Source organism: Quercus suber, unplaced genomic scaffold (assembly GCF_002906115.3).
Source record: "Quercus suber isolate HL8 unplaced genomic scaffold, Cork oak 2.0 scaffold_471, whole genome shotgun sequence".
NCBI lineage: Eukaryota > Viridiplantae > Streptophyta > Magnoliopsida > Fagales > Fagaceae > Quercus > Quercus suber.
The window spans coordinates 86,041-102,536 of NW_027069922.1; the positions used below are offsets into that span (position 1 = coordinate 86,041).

The 16,496-nt window shown below is 32.5% G+C and overlaps 1 protein-coding gene across 2 annotated transcripts; it reads right to left on the reverse strand.

Moving 5' to 3' along the window:
- Positions 1-384: 384 nt before the first annotated feature.
- LOC112035610 (mediator of RNA polymerase II transcription subunit 15a) lies at positions 385-14,750 on the reverse strand. 2 transcript variants are annotated; one of them, XM_024068447.2, is made up of 12 exons: positions 14,594-14,750; positions 14,321-14,440; positions 13,299-13,410; positions 10,587-10,671; positions 6,792-7,556; positions 5,277-5,347; positions 3,742-3,816; positions 2,652-3,593; positions 2,065-2,385; positions 1,261-1,446; positions 1,090-1,178; positions 385-765 (listed from the first exon to the last, which is right to left on the reverse strand). In XM_024068447.2, the coding sequence occupies exons 2-12, from the start codon at positions 14,434-14,436 to the stop codon at positions 552-554; spliced, it is 2,976 nt and encodes a 991-aa protein (XP_023924215.2). In that variant the 5' UTR covers positions 14,437-14,440; positions 14,594-14,750; the 3' UTR covers positions 385-551. The 2 variants fall into 2 exon arrangements, with proteins under 2 accessions (XP_023924215.2, XP_065618791.1); XM_065762719.1 differs by having other exon boundaries at positions 14,585-14,750.
- Between the last annotated feature and the right edge of the window lie 1,746 nt (positions 14,751-16,496).

The following is a 16,496-nucleotide window of genomic DNA, read 5'->3' on the forward strand; positions in this document are numbered from 1 at the left end:
CCATGGATATCAGCAGCCAAACCATAATATTTAAGAGCTGAGGGCTTGAGGCATTACAAAAGCTGATGGCAATCGCTGAGCTAACGAGAATTTCATTAGATATTATTTTCAATCCCACCTAAAGACCATTTTAAAAATAAGCAAAAAACTAAACTGAAACAGTTATCAAAACAATAGCTTTACAACAAAATTATTTATAAAGTTTCAACCTATCATATCTGCTTCTAATGATTGTGCTCATTATCGTTAAATCAAAACACCAATCAGTTTTTGCTGTATGCGGAGATTGAACCACAAATCTCTTATTCAACTATTAAAGACTTTTTTATTTAAAAAAATAAAATAAAATAAATAATAAAACTAGATACATAAAACCTAGTTATTGGCTTTGCCTATAAACTCTATACATTTAACATTATAAATTATACTCTAAACCACAGGATGCTAAGTAACAGGAAAATAGCAAAGGTAATCTAATTTACAAAGCAAAACTACGGAATAAAGTTTTTCACAAACGTTCTTAGTTTTGCACATTAAGTAGACAACAACGATCAACCAGTAATGCAGTTCTCCCACCGACCATATCTTGAACTAAAGCATTCTCCTCCAATATGCTGAGCATTCTCAAGAAATACTTCACGGGCACAGAATTCCCAAGTTCTCGCCATCTCCCCAAGAGACATGGGCTCTGAAAGTATGCGCAGAACAATGCTGAACTTTAACTTTGCATTTTCCGATAGTTCTTTAGACTCTTTATTGTCATGGCTGTGTTTAAAAAGAAAACATTTTTAGTAAATCCAGAAATTCATTTGTTTTAGTTTGAACCTGAACCTAGCATACTAGCTATAAAAAAAGGAATTCAAAATCTTTGTTTCAATTATTTTTAACAAACCACAAGATCTTAGTCACGAAAATTCATTAAGGTTATATAACACTTATAAAACATTGGATACCACATTAAAATGTGTATGTTGTAGATCCATGTGTGGGTGCTCATGCTCAGATATGCACCGGATTAAATCACAACTCATCGAACCTCAATCAGATACCAAAACGTCTAGTGAAAGAGAGAAGTTTCTAATCTCTCACCTCCAGCGGACCGTCATCCCATCAAAGATTGTAGGAGAAGAATTTGGGTAATCAGCAGGAACAAGCAACCATAAAGAAAGCACTGGCAGCTGTAATCAGAAAGGGGAGAGCAAATAAACATTCTAATAAAGAATTCAAATAATATGTTCTCGGAGAATTTACAAAACTTACTATATGGGATGAAGCATACAGCAACTTCAAATTTTGACTCAGAGCCACAGCGCTATAGGAGCATCTGATAACAGTTCCTTCACCAGTTACAGTAGAAGCAAGATCTTCAGTTGAATCTAAATCTATCATGGTTTCTACTAACTGCTGGTTTATGCATTTGATTTCATTCTGGAGTTCATTTTTTGGCTGCAACATTTTGTGAAGAATAAATCCATGTCAAAGATTTTAAGGACATGCACATCTCAATGAAAACCGAAAAGGATGAGAATAATGAAGTTAACCATAATTCAATTTTTAAGTACAATAAAAGAAATTGATAGTCTTGAGTTAAAAGTGCACTGATATGGATAGGGGAAGAGCTAAAACAAAATCATATGGCCAATAAACTGAAGAACTAATTCACGAATTTGAATGACTAATACAACTGATAATTTGTTCTGGTGATCGTAAAATCTAAATCATGAATAGCATAAACAAGGTGGAGACCTGAAAATAGTAAACAAAATATGCCTAAGTCAACTTACCATGTATCAATTGCATAGACCAAACATGTACCACATTGCAAGTAACTTTGCCTTTAATATCATAACAGGAAAGAATTTTATCTTTCCAATCATTTTCAAAATGTTAGGCTATTCATGCATAATATATACAGCATATGTTAACTTAGGAAAAAATTGCAGACCAGCCAATCTACCATAGGTATGGAAGGGGACTGGTTCTAACAGGGCATGCAACACATTAAAGTCCAATTATCAACAACAATCCACTAAACTGCAAATGATTTAGGAGCAGAATGCATACCTCAATCCTGGGCCGCTTGATCTGATATCTTGCAGTTGAATCTAGGTCACTTAAATCATCAGCTAACCGCTTAAAACTACAAATTTCATTGGCAGATAACAAAGTTGCTTTATGGGCCATGTAATTGATCTGGTGCTTCACCTTGTCCGCAAACACATGTCTATTTTGCAACCTGTAGTTTCTTGCTTTTATTTGACATATCATTCTACACGCCAAACCCCCACCAACAGAACCTTTGGATACATTATCAATTGTGGTTCCAGCTATCATATCAATTTCTTGAACAGAGGCACTCAGTGCTTTTTGTGAAACTGATTCTACCTGAAAAATTGTTTGATTTCTCAAAATCCACTATATAACATCTAATTGAGAAGTGATAACAATTGCAGTGAAGATTCTCTTATGAGTAATGGGTGGACCAAGACACGACTGTTAAAAAGTCTTTCATAAAAAAAAAATGAAGAAACTTAAAAAAAAAAATTGTCTCAATAACAGTGATAACAGATAATTTATATCCATTATTATTAAAACTTTGTTGGACTATGTATATTTTTTCTTAGAGCAATGAAGGGAGACGATATACTTACCGCTTTAAGTAAGCGCTTAAGTGGCTGCTTTGGAGCAGCTGTTTGCTGATTGCAATCTGAGTTTGAAAGTACAGAAACAGAAGAGGGGCGTTTCTCAAGGTCTACTGGTGTTGCAGATGGAAACACTGTACCAGCTTTTGAAAGAGGTGACCCTAGATTTTGTTGGCTAACTTGAAGAGAAGAACTCTGATATATTTGAGAGGTGGAATGAAATTGGACAGGATTTCTTGGTGGTTGAGTTTGATCAGGATGTTCTGAGTCAATTGAGTGACAATGCTGAAGAAATCCTGAACTAATACTGGGTTGGGCATCTTCTGTAAACACCTGGGTTAGGTTCTGTGGCTGCATTGTTTGATGTATTTTGTGTTGCTTCTGTTGCTGGAAAGCAATGATAGTAGAACTCTTCTGAAACGAATTTATAGTGGAATCAAGTGTATTCAGACTGGAATTATGAGAAAATTTTTTCTGTTTTGATGAACCGGTGATTGCTTGGTGCACAGGCGTTGGATAATCATGCTGCAATGGACTAAAAACATTTCTTTTCTCCAATCTCACTTGAGACCCAGACTGAAGTGAATTTATCATTGTTGGTTGTGAATTAGGAAACCCTTGCTCTATTTCTGAAAGTGGAGATATACCAATTGGAGTGCTTCTTGAGGGTAACTTCTCTGGATGAAAGTGGGGTCTCACATTTTTGTTATGCTGCAGCTGAGATGGTTGGGATTTGCAACCAGAAAACTGAAGTTGCTGTGCCTGTTGTTGTGCAGGCGCAGAATTTTTATTCTTCATGTTACTATGATATACAAATAAAAGAATTGCCTGTAAATAACCCTGAAATTTCTGCTCAGAGAACCGTACAATGTCACTTCTGGGAAGTTTTAAAAAAGTTATCATTTTCCCAATTGAAATAATTGATTTCTTGAAATTTTCAGGATTTTGTGCCTGCAGAAGGAAGCAGATAGTTTAAATTCAGACAGATAACAAACAGGATGCCAAATCAAATCTGGTAGTGACATATCAACAACAAAATCAATTAGTTGAATCTGGCATCCATGAAAAATGACAGTAAAAGGTAGAATGAATGAGATACCTGCTGAAACATGTCAACTGCTGTCTTCTGTAGTCTTTCCAAATCTTCTAAGCAATTCTCCCTCACAGATTGTAGCTGAAAAGCACACTCAAATACATTAACAAGCAAGAAAAAGCACCGAATCTTATATTAAATTAAAACAATACATAAGGAGTCCATAGCTCATGAATATGCTGACACTTTCAGCACAAGCTATAAGAAGTCTCAACTCCCATCCCACCATGAGAATTAGTATTACAAGCCTAACACTCATATACTCCCAATGTCCCATTTCGTTAGGCCTGATTAGAAAATCCAACCTTTTAAGGGAATATTTTTTTAATGTATTGTCTTTTGCATAAAAAGGTACAAGATTCCAAATCTACACTCCTTAATTTAAACTTTAGTGAAAGAGGGCTATTGGCTTTTTAGATAAAGTAAAGAGTATGTTAGGAAATATATTTTTGACTTTCCAAAGAGGACTTCATATTGGGACATCCCAAAATGGAATAGACATCTAACAAATTGGGACGAAGGGAGTAATAAGAAGTGCCCAAAAATAGGGGCAGGAGAACATGCTACTTTGTCATTGAGGGTTTTTATTACATTTTGAGTGAATCATAAAATCCTCAAAACTTTAAGATACTATCAAGTATCAACCTATATATCAGTCAAAAATAGCCTAGCCTGTAGCAGATATGTTTTTGTGTGTGTTTATACATACACAAGGACATACAGACGTGTTTGTATGTAAATATTTAATAACATGCAGTGAGGTTGGAGATTATCAAGTTATGAAGTACAGACATGGAATAAAGGCATTAATATCAGTGTCAGACACATGTTGAATATAAGTATGCTGGAGACATGGCCTAATGCAATTCCATGGGGCATCTAACAAAAAAATATATAATTTATTTTGGATTTGATTAAGACATAGCAAAGACACAGCCATAGACAAAATTTGGAATATAAAGAACAAATTGAAAAAGGATGGAGATTAAATTACTGATATTCCTCTAGTATAGAAGTGAAAGTATAAATAAGTGAAGGTGCAATTTTGTGATTTCCTTCAATTATGCCCTTATTATGGGACAAGTGGAATATTATCATGGTAGCAAAACTGGTGATCTTAGGTTCGAACCTTGTCCCACTCTACCTCCTATTTAAAAGTTATAATTCCCAAGTGTCCCACTTATCAAAGGTAAATGATTAGATCAACTATTTCCTAACAACTAATTTTTTTTAGAAAAATGATAGTTTATCAATATTTTTGATAGGGATGATAGTTTATCAATATTAATTAATTCATTGTCATGTCCCTACCACGAAGTGTCCTAGTTTTTCAAGAATCGTCATGTCACTATATCCAGTGTAATGTATGTGTTCGTGCTTCTTTAGTTATCAAAAAGTCCACAATTGTAAAGTCTATATTATCCAAAAAAAAGAAAGAAGACAATATATGTCGAAAAAGCATGGTAGTTAGATCCATAACACTAAAACAATTTTTTTTGGATATGTAACACAAACTATTATTTAAAAAGAACAAAAAATACCTTTTGATATGCCCAGTCATACCAAGTAGCCACATTTGTGAGTTCATTTGGAGCAGAGGAACCTAATGATGCTTCAAGAGAAAAAGAGAATTTATTGAAAGTAGGACTTGATATGTTCCAAACCAAAACGCTGCCCCAGTAAAGAAACTTCAAGAAGAGAACTAAGTAATGAATAATAACACTACAAGAACATGAGGTTTACTAGCTAACAAAACACCAACATTCATCTGTCAAAATTTCTTGACAGAAGTATAAGAATGACAATAAAATCAGCAAATGACTGAATCTTCTCATACAGTTAATATGTAATACACACACACAACGAAAGGTGCAAAATGGAAGGGCTAAAAAAGACTATTGCTTTTTTCTTTTCTCTTTGGAAAGTAACATTTCATTTAAAGAGAAAACAAGAGGGGTGAGGCACCTCTTATATAAGATGCACTGGCCAGCAAAAGTTAATCACCAATGGAAAGAAGATGTAGCCAGAATAAGGCAGCAATAGTTTGCCAAAAACATAAAATAACCTTAATAGGAAGAAAACGAAGTAATCCCAGAGAAATTATAAGTTTCTATCAAACATAGCATGCTTTCTTCATATTTTCATTGAAACTTTATAAGGGATTACAAAGATTGACTGGTCAAAGACACATAATAAATATGGTTTCCAAGAAAAATTATTAAGTAGTCTAAGACATTCCCAAGACACAACTTACTAAACAATATTAAATCTAGACATACTTGGATACTCCACACCTTATTAGATAGTCAAAGACAATTTTGACAACAAAATTTAAAAGAAACACTAATATCCCAAAGAACTTACGTATTTATTAAAATTCCAAGCATCAAAATTCTCAATTTATTCAAAGATCTTAGTAAGCACCAAAAGCAGATTGCAAAACATATAACAGGTCTTTTGCAGCAGATGCCCCTTCTTATACTTACACTCTGGTTTTTAGTTTTCACAGATATTGTATGAAATTCAATTAATTTTACAGAAGTGTTCTTAGTCCAGCAGAATTTTGTGTAATTAATATACACAGAGAACTGGTTTCAGTGTAATCATCCCTTTTCTATCTGCTGAAGATATTTGAGCAGCTGATAACTTCAATAATTAAAACCTTTTTTTTTAAGAGTATCCCAATTTGATCTGTATACACAAACTATTTGGTGTAGACATATTTCAACTTATACTTCATTCCCTAACTTTTTCTTTCATCTCTTGGGTCCAATATATGAATTATCAATTTATTTGCAAAAGGTTTTCTTCTGAATTTAGATTGGCCAATCTAGTCAGCCAATGTATAAGAATCAAAATATAATTTCTTGTTATTTTACATTTTCAGCAATCAAGTCAACCAAAATAAAATAAAATTTTAAGAGTACCAAAAACAAATGAACAGAAAAGGTTTACAGAGTAATTCCAAAATTTAAGATTACCAAAAACAAATAAACAGCAGGTTATGCTGCAATTAAATTCAACAAGGTTTAATTTCATCAAGAATACAAATATACCTGTTGAGACTTCATGGAGCACTCTCTGTGATTGAATTTGCTTCTGCTGATCAATTACATTCTGAGATTTAAACAAGACAGCTGATGTCTGAAGCATTTGCGGCATATTTTCCTCTGATAGATTAAGTTTCATTGGAGAACCTTGTAGCTGATGAAACTGAGTTGACTGTGAAGTTTGTGGGACCTCATGTTGTGCAGCAGTGACCTCCACAGGTCGAAGCATGGGTGTTGGAGGCTGATGTGACAGTAGTTTCAAGACATTTGACTGAGGTGCAACCACCTTTTGCAGTTGCAATGCTCCGGAAACATTACTTGGCAAGCCATATGGCTGCTGGAATGTATTTGATTTGTACCCTTGACTCAAGGAATTTTGCTGCTGCTCTAAAGTATTTATTTGCTCCGTAAATTGCTGATTCCAATTAGACAGTGTAGCACTTGATTGCTGCTGTGGCAGCTGTTGATGCAACTGTTGTGATGAAATTTTCTGCTGCATGTGTTGCTGAATTTTTTGTGATACACTTTGCTGCTTTTGTGGAAGGTGATTATTGTACAGCCTTTGCAAATGGTGATTTTGCAACTGCTGAGGTTGGTCTGGCTGGGAAACCACCAGTTGCAAAGGCTGGCTTGAAGACATCTCACTCTTGGTAGTGGCAATAATTGGTTGCAGCTGATCTACTGAATTTCCCATAACGTTATGAGCAAATTCAGGCACATTCTGCAACCTTGAGCTGTCCCCAGTTGCATCTGCCTCAGAAAACTCTGTACCTGTAATAGATCATGGATGGCAAACACAGCATTATATTGGTAGACATAAAGCAATGGCATATGCAGTTTATCATAATTGTGAGGTTCAATGACTATTAAGCTGGTTAAGATCAGGTAAAATGCTTCTTTTTTTGCAAGATGTAAACTACAATTCCTTATGGTTGCTTATATAACCCACATCGAACTAATACATGCTTGCTACTCAAGATCACCAGCACAACACACACTTATATACAGAGCAATACGAATCCAAAAAATTCAGGGTATCAAACCAACCCCAAGTGCTAATTCCTTAAGTGTTTCTATCTCACTTGGTACTATATCCCAGGTGCGACTTTACGCTGAGCTCAAGGTGTTCATATGAACGCCCTGACTTGAAAAAAAAAAAAAAATTATATACATAATTATTTTAAAACTAATCTGTTTTGTCTACCCTAAAAATATTATTGAACACTTTGACTTGAGAATTGTAAGAATTTGGGTTCAACAAAAATAATTTTGGCCCCAAACATAATCCTTAACCTCTTAAACAAAAAAATGAAAGTCCAAAAAATAACAACAATAAAAATTAGCTCATATAGCAACAAAAATAGCTCAAACAACAACAAATATTAGGCCTAACAACAACAAATGAACAAAAAAGCTCATTCAAAACCAAAAAATAAGAAACCTTAATCATTCAAATTCATAGCTTGTTCAACCCATTTCATTAAAATAATCCCTAATTTCATTTTTCCTAAAAAATGATACCAAGAGAGATATTGTGGCTATGAGTTCTCCTCAGCAACACCAACAACTCTACTTTGCTCAATAGCTTTGCTCAAAGTCAATGCAGGTATCATCTATTACTCTCTCTCTCTCTCTCCATTTTTCTCTTCTCCATAATCATTTTAGACTCTCTCTCACTTTATTACTTTCATCTCAACATTCTCAGTTTTTACTTTATCTCTCATCAATCCTTTTTGCCTTCTTTTTTTTTTTTTTTTTTTAATTTTATTTTTTTAAGTAAGACTTCATGTATTTGCATTTTTTTTTTTTTAAATCAATATATTCATGTTCTTTTTCATTAGACTTTATATTTTTTAATGACTACCCTAGAAAAAATTACTAGGGTCACCCTGGTAATTCCTAATTTTGTATCTTGCTGGTCTTAATTCCTAGGTTTAATTTTATTTTTCGGTTCTTGTTGATTCTCAATGCCCTTTAAGAAGTTTTCGTGCATCACTAAGTCTCTTGTTTTCTTTCCCTTGTCAAATGTCCCAAGTTCATAAATACATCCTTCTCTCTGTCCTTTACTTGCTATATAATTTGTCATAATTCTAAAATCTAATCATAAATTTGTCATAAGTCTAAAATCTAATCTTTTGCAACTGCCTTTTGGTTTCCTTTCTCACTCCCTTGCATTTTCATATGCCCCCCAGATTCTATATTTATGTAGACTTCATAAATATTGATCTTTAACAAACTACTTTCTGAACTTCTTCATTTTACCACCAAACCTCTATGGACGATGACCCACATCCTCTACATTCTCCAAGTACCTTTTTAGACAAAATTATTGTAATACAACTAGCCCTTTCCTCCCACATCCTATCAACATATTCATCTAAGTATCATTTTTATTTAACCATTCTATCTCTAAACAAAACTTGCTTCCCTCCTATTAAATTCCACCACATAATTCTTATGTTTCCCCTTCCTCCATCCTTTCTTATCCATCTTCCAACACAAACATCCAGTGTCATCAACGTATATTGTGTTGTTACACTCTTTACTAATATCTCTTTACAATCTTTATGACATCCTTTATCAACCCTTCTAGTAAAGATAAAATAATTGAGCATGATTCCCACTTCTTGAATAAAGTGTTATAGCACTCACATCAATAAGTTTAAAATAGAAAAATGTGCAAAATTTACACAGTTTTGCCAGAAAATGACTCACATCATTTTTACACTTTGTAAAATTGCTACAGTAATTGTGTAAATTTAAACTAACACTATTCATTTGTATTTATTTTTTTATTCTTTTTTTATGTATCCCAAGGACAAGGAAGAGAGTGGATGGTGGTGTTGTGTGTGAAGAAAGAGAAACAATTAAACATAATCAAGAAATTTTGATATTTTAATGAAATATAGTGTAAAACATATAATCTGATGTGGGGTTTTTTGTAAAGTGAGTATATAAAATAGAATAAGTAGGTTCTTAGGCTAAAATAGAGAGGAGTTTTTGCATGAATTGATGCAAATGATCTTAGCCAATATTAAATCATAAGCCATTACGTAATTAGGATAGCATCCTTGACTCGCTTCTTAATGCATATCTATACCCTCCATTTTCCTCTCAAAACTGAACTACCTTTCCCAACATGATTATTCAAGTCTCCCCCAACAGAAATATTTTCTTCATAGGTATCCTTTGCAACAATTCATTCATATCCCTCCTATAAATGTTGCTTAATGGATACTTCTAAAATTATTTGAGGATCATATATGCTAACTATGTTAAATGTCTCTTCCCCTAAAACAAGCTCTATTAACAAATTTCTCTCCTATCCTCTTAACCGTGACATCTTCCTCTTTAAAGCTTTTATGTACAATTACCCCTATCCTTCTCTATTATTGCTTGTTAAATAACAGCAACAACTAAAAAACATTTCAAATCCACAAAAGAAGTGCAAGAAAAGTGTATTCATTACAATTGAAAAGGACAGGATACCTCTTAAGGCATTCTATAAATAAACAGTATGTTACAGCAAACCTTAGCAAGGTTTTTTTTATTATGATTATTATTAGTAATTAGTAAGTTACACACATCCAGTGGGTCTTGAACCCACGACCTCACGCTCTATTCCATTATTATGGGAAGATGATGTATCAGTTGAGTTATAGGATAAATAAGACATAAGTAGCAAAAATTAGCAGCCACTGAACTTTTCTTGTTTTTAATGTTTCCTTGCATGTTGAGTTAAGGTTGAAGGAGGAAAGGAAAGACAAACTGTGCAATTTATAGTGTCTAAAATCCTGTTACCTTGGCTGGATGAGGAAGCAACAATGCTGCTGCTTGAGTTATCCATCAATGCCATCTTCTTACATATTCCTTTTAGATAAACATCCTGAGTACAGAGAACATGAATATATCCAATTAAAACTGAAGGTCAACTTCACAGCCTGTGCATAGTCTTAATGAAAACAATAAACCAAAGTTACGCATAAATAAAGATTTAGAGAATGTTTGGATATCGCTTATTACTGAAAACTGAAAACTCTCTAGCAAAATAATTTTTATATATGTGAATAGTGCTGTGGGACCCAAATTTATATTGAAATCTATGTTTGAATGACTTGTAGATCTGTGAACAATGCCGTGGGACCCACCATTTTTCAGCAAAACACAAAAATGCACGTTCTCAATGCTATCCAAACGGAGGCTTAAGAGGTACTTATTGTTATTATTTTTTCTGTTTAAAATACATCACACAATTCCCCAAGAAAAGAATTGCTGCAATTGCATTGTAAGTTTTCAACTGATAGATTGATCCATGTAGCAGACAAGAGAGATACCAACACATATTGTGAAGAGCAAGCAGAAAATAGGCCAGAACCACATTGATCAGAGTTCCCCCCGTCAGCCAATCCTTCCACAATTTTTTTTTTATTTTTGTTATGTATTCCATTTTTGGGTTATTTTTTAAAAAGCTTTATCAAGAAGTCAACAAGAGGAACAAAATGATTTTTTTTATTTTTATTTTTAAATATGCTGCAAGTATGTCCCAAACCTAATCCAGAACAAAATTGACACAATTTGAGTAGAACGTCAAATGAGCACCCAAACCTAAAAAATTTGAACATAACATATTCTTGCCCCCAATGAGCTCCTCCATAAACAAACTGCTTATATTTGCTAATCATTGTTGATGAAGCCATTAAATAAGTGTCAAGTTGCTGTCTTTAGATTGATTTTTGGTTTCAAAAACTTTTCATAAATAGCTCCAAAATGGAGGGTCCAATCAAAGCAAGAGTCATATAGTTTTAAATTTCTAGTTTCTTGATAATTAAGTAGTTTTTTTTTTTTTTTTTTTTTTTATTTTTTTTTAAAAAAAATAAATAAATAAAAACAGTGAGTTACACCCACACACCTAATGGGTCTTGAACCCACAACCTCACCCACCACCTAGAACTTATAAGGGGTGGAGGTGGCAATTGAGATAGACATCTTTAGGTTTAAATCAGGTTTCAATTTAGGTTTTTGTTTTGCAAGTAATGTTTTCATTTGTAATGAGGATCAGATCAGTAATTTTCTGCAACTCCTACAAATTGAAGAAATTTCAGTAATAGAGTCAAGTCTAGAATTTTTTTTGAAGATTCTAAGTGTCTTGAGTTTATTTATTTTCTTTTAGTCCAAGTTAGCCTTTATTTAGGCTTATTAGGTCTTTAGTTCACTAGTCAAATAGGACTCCTATTGCCACTAACAGAAGAAAGAGTCCTACACACTAGTGCTCAATGTACTCAAAGAAATCAAAGATTTTGATTAATTGATATTTGAGTTATCTCTTTTCTTCTGTACTATAAAAAAAATAAAAAAATAATAAAAAATAAAAATAAAAAACAGCACAGACATTCAGTTATCCCTGTATTTTGACTAGAATAATATAGGCACTTTAAGTCCAACAGAAATATAACTGCAATCCTCACTCCATAACCGTGTGCAATTTTTCATATTGCTATGAGAATCAATGTACAACCTAATATGCAATAAATGTGCAATTTCTATGTTTAAATAGAAATTGGGAGATCCACTAAGAATAAAGAAAAACATATAAACAATTGCTTACCTCCTTGAGTATATTAAACTGTAAAAGCCCTACCAAGACCCACCAACTTTTTTGAAATCAAGAAAGGTTTCAAGGGCTCGATTAAACAAGATTGCACATTGTTATACACCAGATAGATCATTGCTGAAACATATTGCATTATTCAAAATCTATTAATAACTGGGTTTAATAGTAATTGTTGAGCTACAGTGAGACCAAATCTACCCAACCGTGGCCATCTCAAACTCAAGCATCCATTTTGCTTCACAAGTTCATTAAGTAAATGTGAGCACCAAAATCAAAAAGACTTGACATCACAAAAATATTCAATGGTATTTGCAATAAATGGCACTTCCTCTTCCCATAAACAATTGGTGGAGGATGAGATTCATGGGTCCTAGACAGCTGCATAAGTAGTATTTAACAAGCAATAAATCACATAAATCAGAAGAAAGACTACTAAGTATACAACTCCAAATCTAAAAAGAAAAATGAAACAAAAAAAAAAAAAAAAAAAAAGTAAATCAGAAGAAAGACTACTAATTATACAACTCCAAATCTAAAAAGAAAAATGAAACAAAAAAAAAAAAAAAAAAAAAAGAGAACCATAAATCATAGTTGAATGGTAGAAGAGTGAGATTTATGCAAAATCACGTTTCATATTTTGTTATTGACAAGTCACACACATTCAGTGGATGCATCCACGACCTTATGGGAGAAGGAAGTGTCATTAAAGCTAGACTTCATTGGCAATACACATTTGGTCTAAGTAAATAAATAATTACTACTTATACTAATTACTTTTGTTCTTTTAATAAAAGATGGTAAGCATACAAGTAATTGTTAAAAGCCAAGAACTAGCCCAGTGAATTAAAAAATAAATAAAAACAAACAAGGAAGTTGCTGAAAACTGTGATTGACCAGTGTACCTTGGTTGTTGCGTAGCGGAAGATCTTTTCCTCAACTTGTGCCGCAATATTAGTAAATCGATTGAGACTATTAGGATCAGAAGAAGCCACCCTACTCATCAATTTTAACAATCTGCCCATACAACAGTTACACTTTAATAAAATCCAGTTACAACATCATCATGGAGCTATAGGCAATTGAAAATTAGAAAAAATAATAATTAATATATAAATATATGATATCACAAATTAACCTAGGAATATTAAATCTGCCACATAAAACTAAAATATTCATGAAATATTAAATCTGACAGACAAACTATCAAATACAAAGACAAGTAATTAAGCACGAAAGCAGCAAGTAGAGCATAAATCATGAAAGCCAAAACTCACATAAAATGTTCAGACAAATAAAAGCTCGATGCAGATTCACTTATCCAAATTTGTTATTTTAAGAGCATTAATTAATAGTATGTTACTGTTTTAAGTCTTAAGTTACACCTAAAACATCACTTTTGTCATGAGTAATAAACTTATTAATAATGTAGATTATTAATAACTAAACGAAGTACAAAAGATTATGGACGAAATAGAAGTGGTTCCACAAAATCTATAAAGAGCGTTGCTATTTGTAAGACCCCACACAATGGGACCTATATTATGAACCATACAAATATGACACAGACACAACTATACATCAATTCTTAAAACACACATGTTTTATCAATTAATGGCTTAAATACATGATTAGTCTGTAAAGTAAAGTTTAGGGCGATCATGTTTAAGCCCTTCGATGATGTGGCCAAACTAAAAACGCTCCGTAAGGACTAAAAAAGATAGCTTTAAACTTCAGAGAAGTACTAAAATCACTTTGGCCTAAATAAAAAGATACGTTTAAAAGTATAAAGAAAAACAAATAAACCTTAGGCAATCACACTCTTATTGAACACAATATATTTGAATTTTGAATTAAACAAAAAAGAATGAGAAAAAAAGATTAAGAAAATAAAAATAATAAATTTAGCGTGAAGGAAGAAAATTACAATTTATTGACAATTTTGTGTCTGATAGTAGGCGTAAGTTGAGCTCTCCAATCATCGTTCGATGGTGCAGTGGGTTCAATTTTGATAGTTTGTTTGCACCCAATATTCTCCTCCATCTTTCTAAACCACCAAAAATAACCATTAACTGTTTTAAACTTTTAAAAGAAAGAGTCTTCAAAACAGAAAAAAGAAAATATCAGAATAGTAATAAAGACCTAACGTGTTATCTAAGAATCCAAAAAAAGCCAGGGAATACACAGAAACCTTGCTTACAGCTTTCTTTGATTTTTCGACCTGTAATTTTCTCCTGTTCTTCTTCTTCTTCTTCTTGTTCGGTCGGGGAAGAGACAGAAAGAGAGAGAGGAAGTCGGAGAGAGAAGAAGTCCAAGAATTCGCGGTATTGGAATAAGACCATGAAAACGCTATTTGAATGCTTTGAGGTTTGGCCCTTTGCTTTTGTGTCGAAACTGGAAACGTGTGCTTTGCTTTTATAACATTAATTATTGGGATTAAGATATTCTAAATTTCTTAAGGGGCACTCCACTAAATAAATTTCCTTACTTTCTTTAAAATAAATAAATAAATAAATAAATTTTCTTAAATCTTAGCCATTCTTTAATAATTTAATGATATAAATTTTACCATATCAGCATTTTACTAATAATAATCTTAATTATTTTATTTATAACATTATTTTATTATTTTAAGAGTACTGTTAGTGAAATATTGACACGGCAAAATTTAGACCCTTAAATCATAAAAAAGTTCTTAAGATTTAAAGAAATCTCTTTTTTTTTAAAAAAAAAAATTTAAAGAAATCTATTTGGTAGAGTATCCTAGAAAATCTAAAGAATCTGAATCCTATTTATTGTTGCACAAGTTGAATCGCACATGGCCCATGTTTTGTGCACTAATGCACTCCATATAGGCAGTGTCCTAATTTTTAAAACTTAGTACATAATCCGTGTGTACCTATATTATTTATAAAAGGATTCTCTTCTTAAGACTGAATTTTTATTTTGTTTAAAAATACTCCTAGAACATTTAATGGGGACAAAACTCAAGAACAAGCTGGTAAAAATATATCTCTAACTCCACATAAAATGCCTACAAAATAGAACACTCTCCTATTAATTTATGTCTTCGAACAAACTTATCCAAAAATTAAATTAAAAAAAAAAAAAAGGTTCTCAGTCCACTTTGATATTTCCCTCAAGACCATGTTTTTTTACTTTATCAAGACTCACTATTTTCTTTCATTTAATTTTTCTGTTTTTTTTTTTTTTAATAAAAGATTTTTCAGTTTCCTTAATTCCTAATCTCACATACTCTAGGCAAAAAAGAAAAAGAAAAAAGAGCAGCATGTGATGAGGCTAGTATACTTGAAGAGAGTCCCCCAGGTCAATTCTAGTCTAGAGTCTAGACTCTTGCAAATCATGACTCTTTGACTTACTTAAATAAATACCGCGTATAATATATATTAATAATTCAATAGTTGGAATAAAGAGATTTCAACTTTAGACATCTTCATTAAAATATGAAAAGGTTTTAGTTGAGCTATAATCTCTTGTCAAATGCTAAATATGTTAATGGATACTCAATTGCACTAGTTAAAGAATAATCAACTGCATGTCACTGTATTAGGAAGTAATAATAGCTAATAAGTAAATGCAAATTATTTAAATGAATTATTTGTGCAACTCCCCAAAATAAATCAATCAATACTACATTACTTGGAAGAGTATAATGCTGCAGTGGATGAACCTCAGCCCACGTCAACCTAAGAAGCAGTTGTGGCCTCTTGGAATTTTGGATTCCTCCTCCGGTAAATGGCTTCAAGACTAATGTCGACAGAACAATAGATCAGCTCATCTTTTAGCTAAGCATGCCAAAGGCATAGTTGATTTTTCTACTTGGATGGAAGAGAATCTTTGTTTCTTAGAACAAGCTCTTCTATATAATGTAATTTCTTTCGAAAGTGCTTAATTAAATTTCTGTGTTTCCTATCAATATATATATATATATACAAATAAAAAATTTAACCTTGACTAATGTCCTTCTATACTCACCAACAAAACCCTATAAATAATATGACTCTTCGACTTATGTCTATAAATATTAGTACAGATTACACCTTTATGATTTATCACGACTCTAATTGTTCAACTTTTTTTTT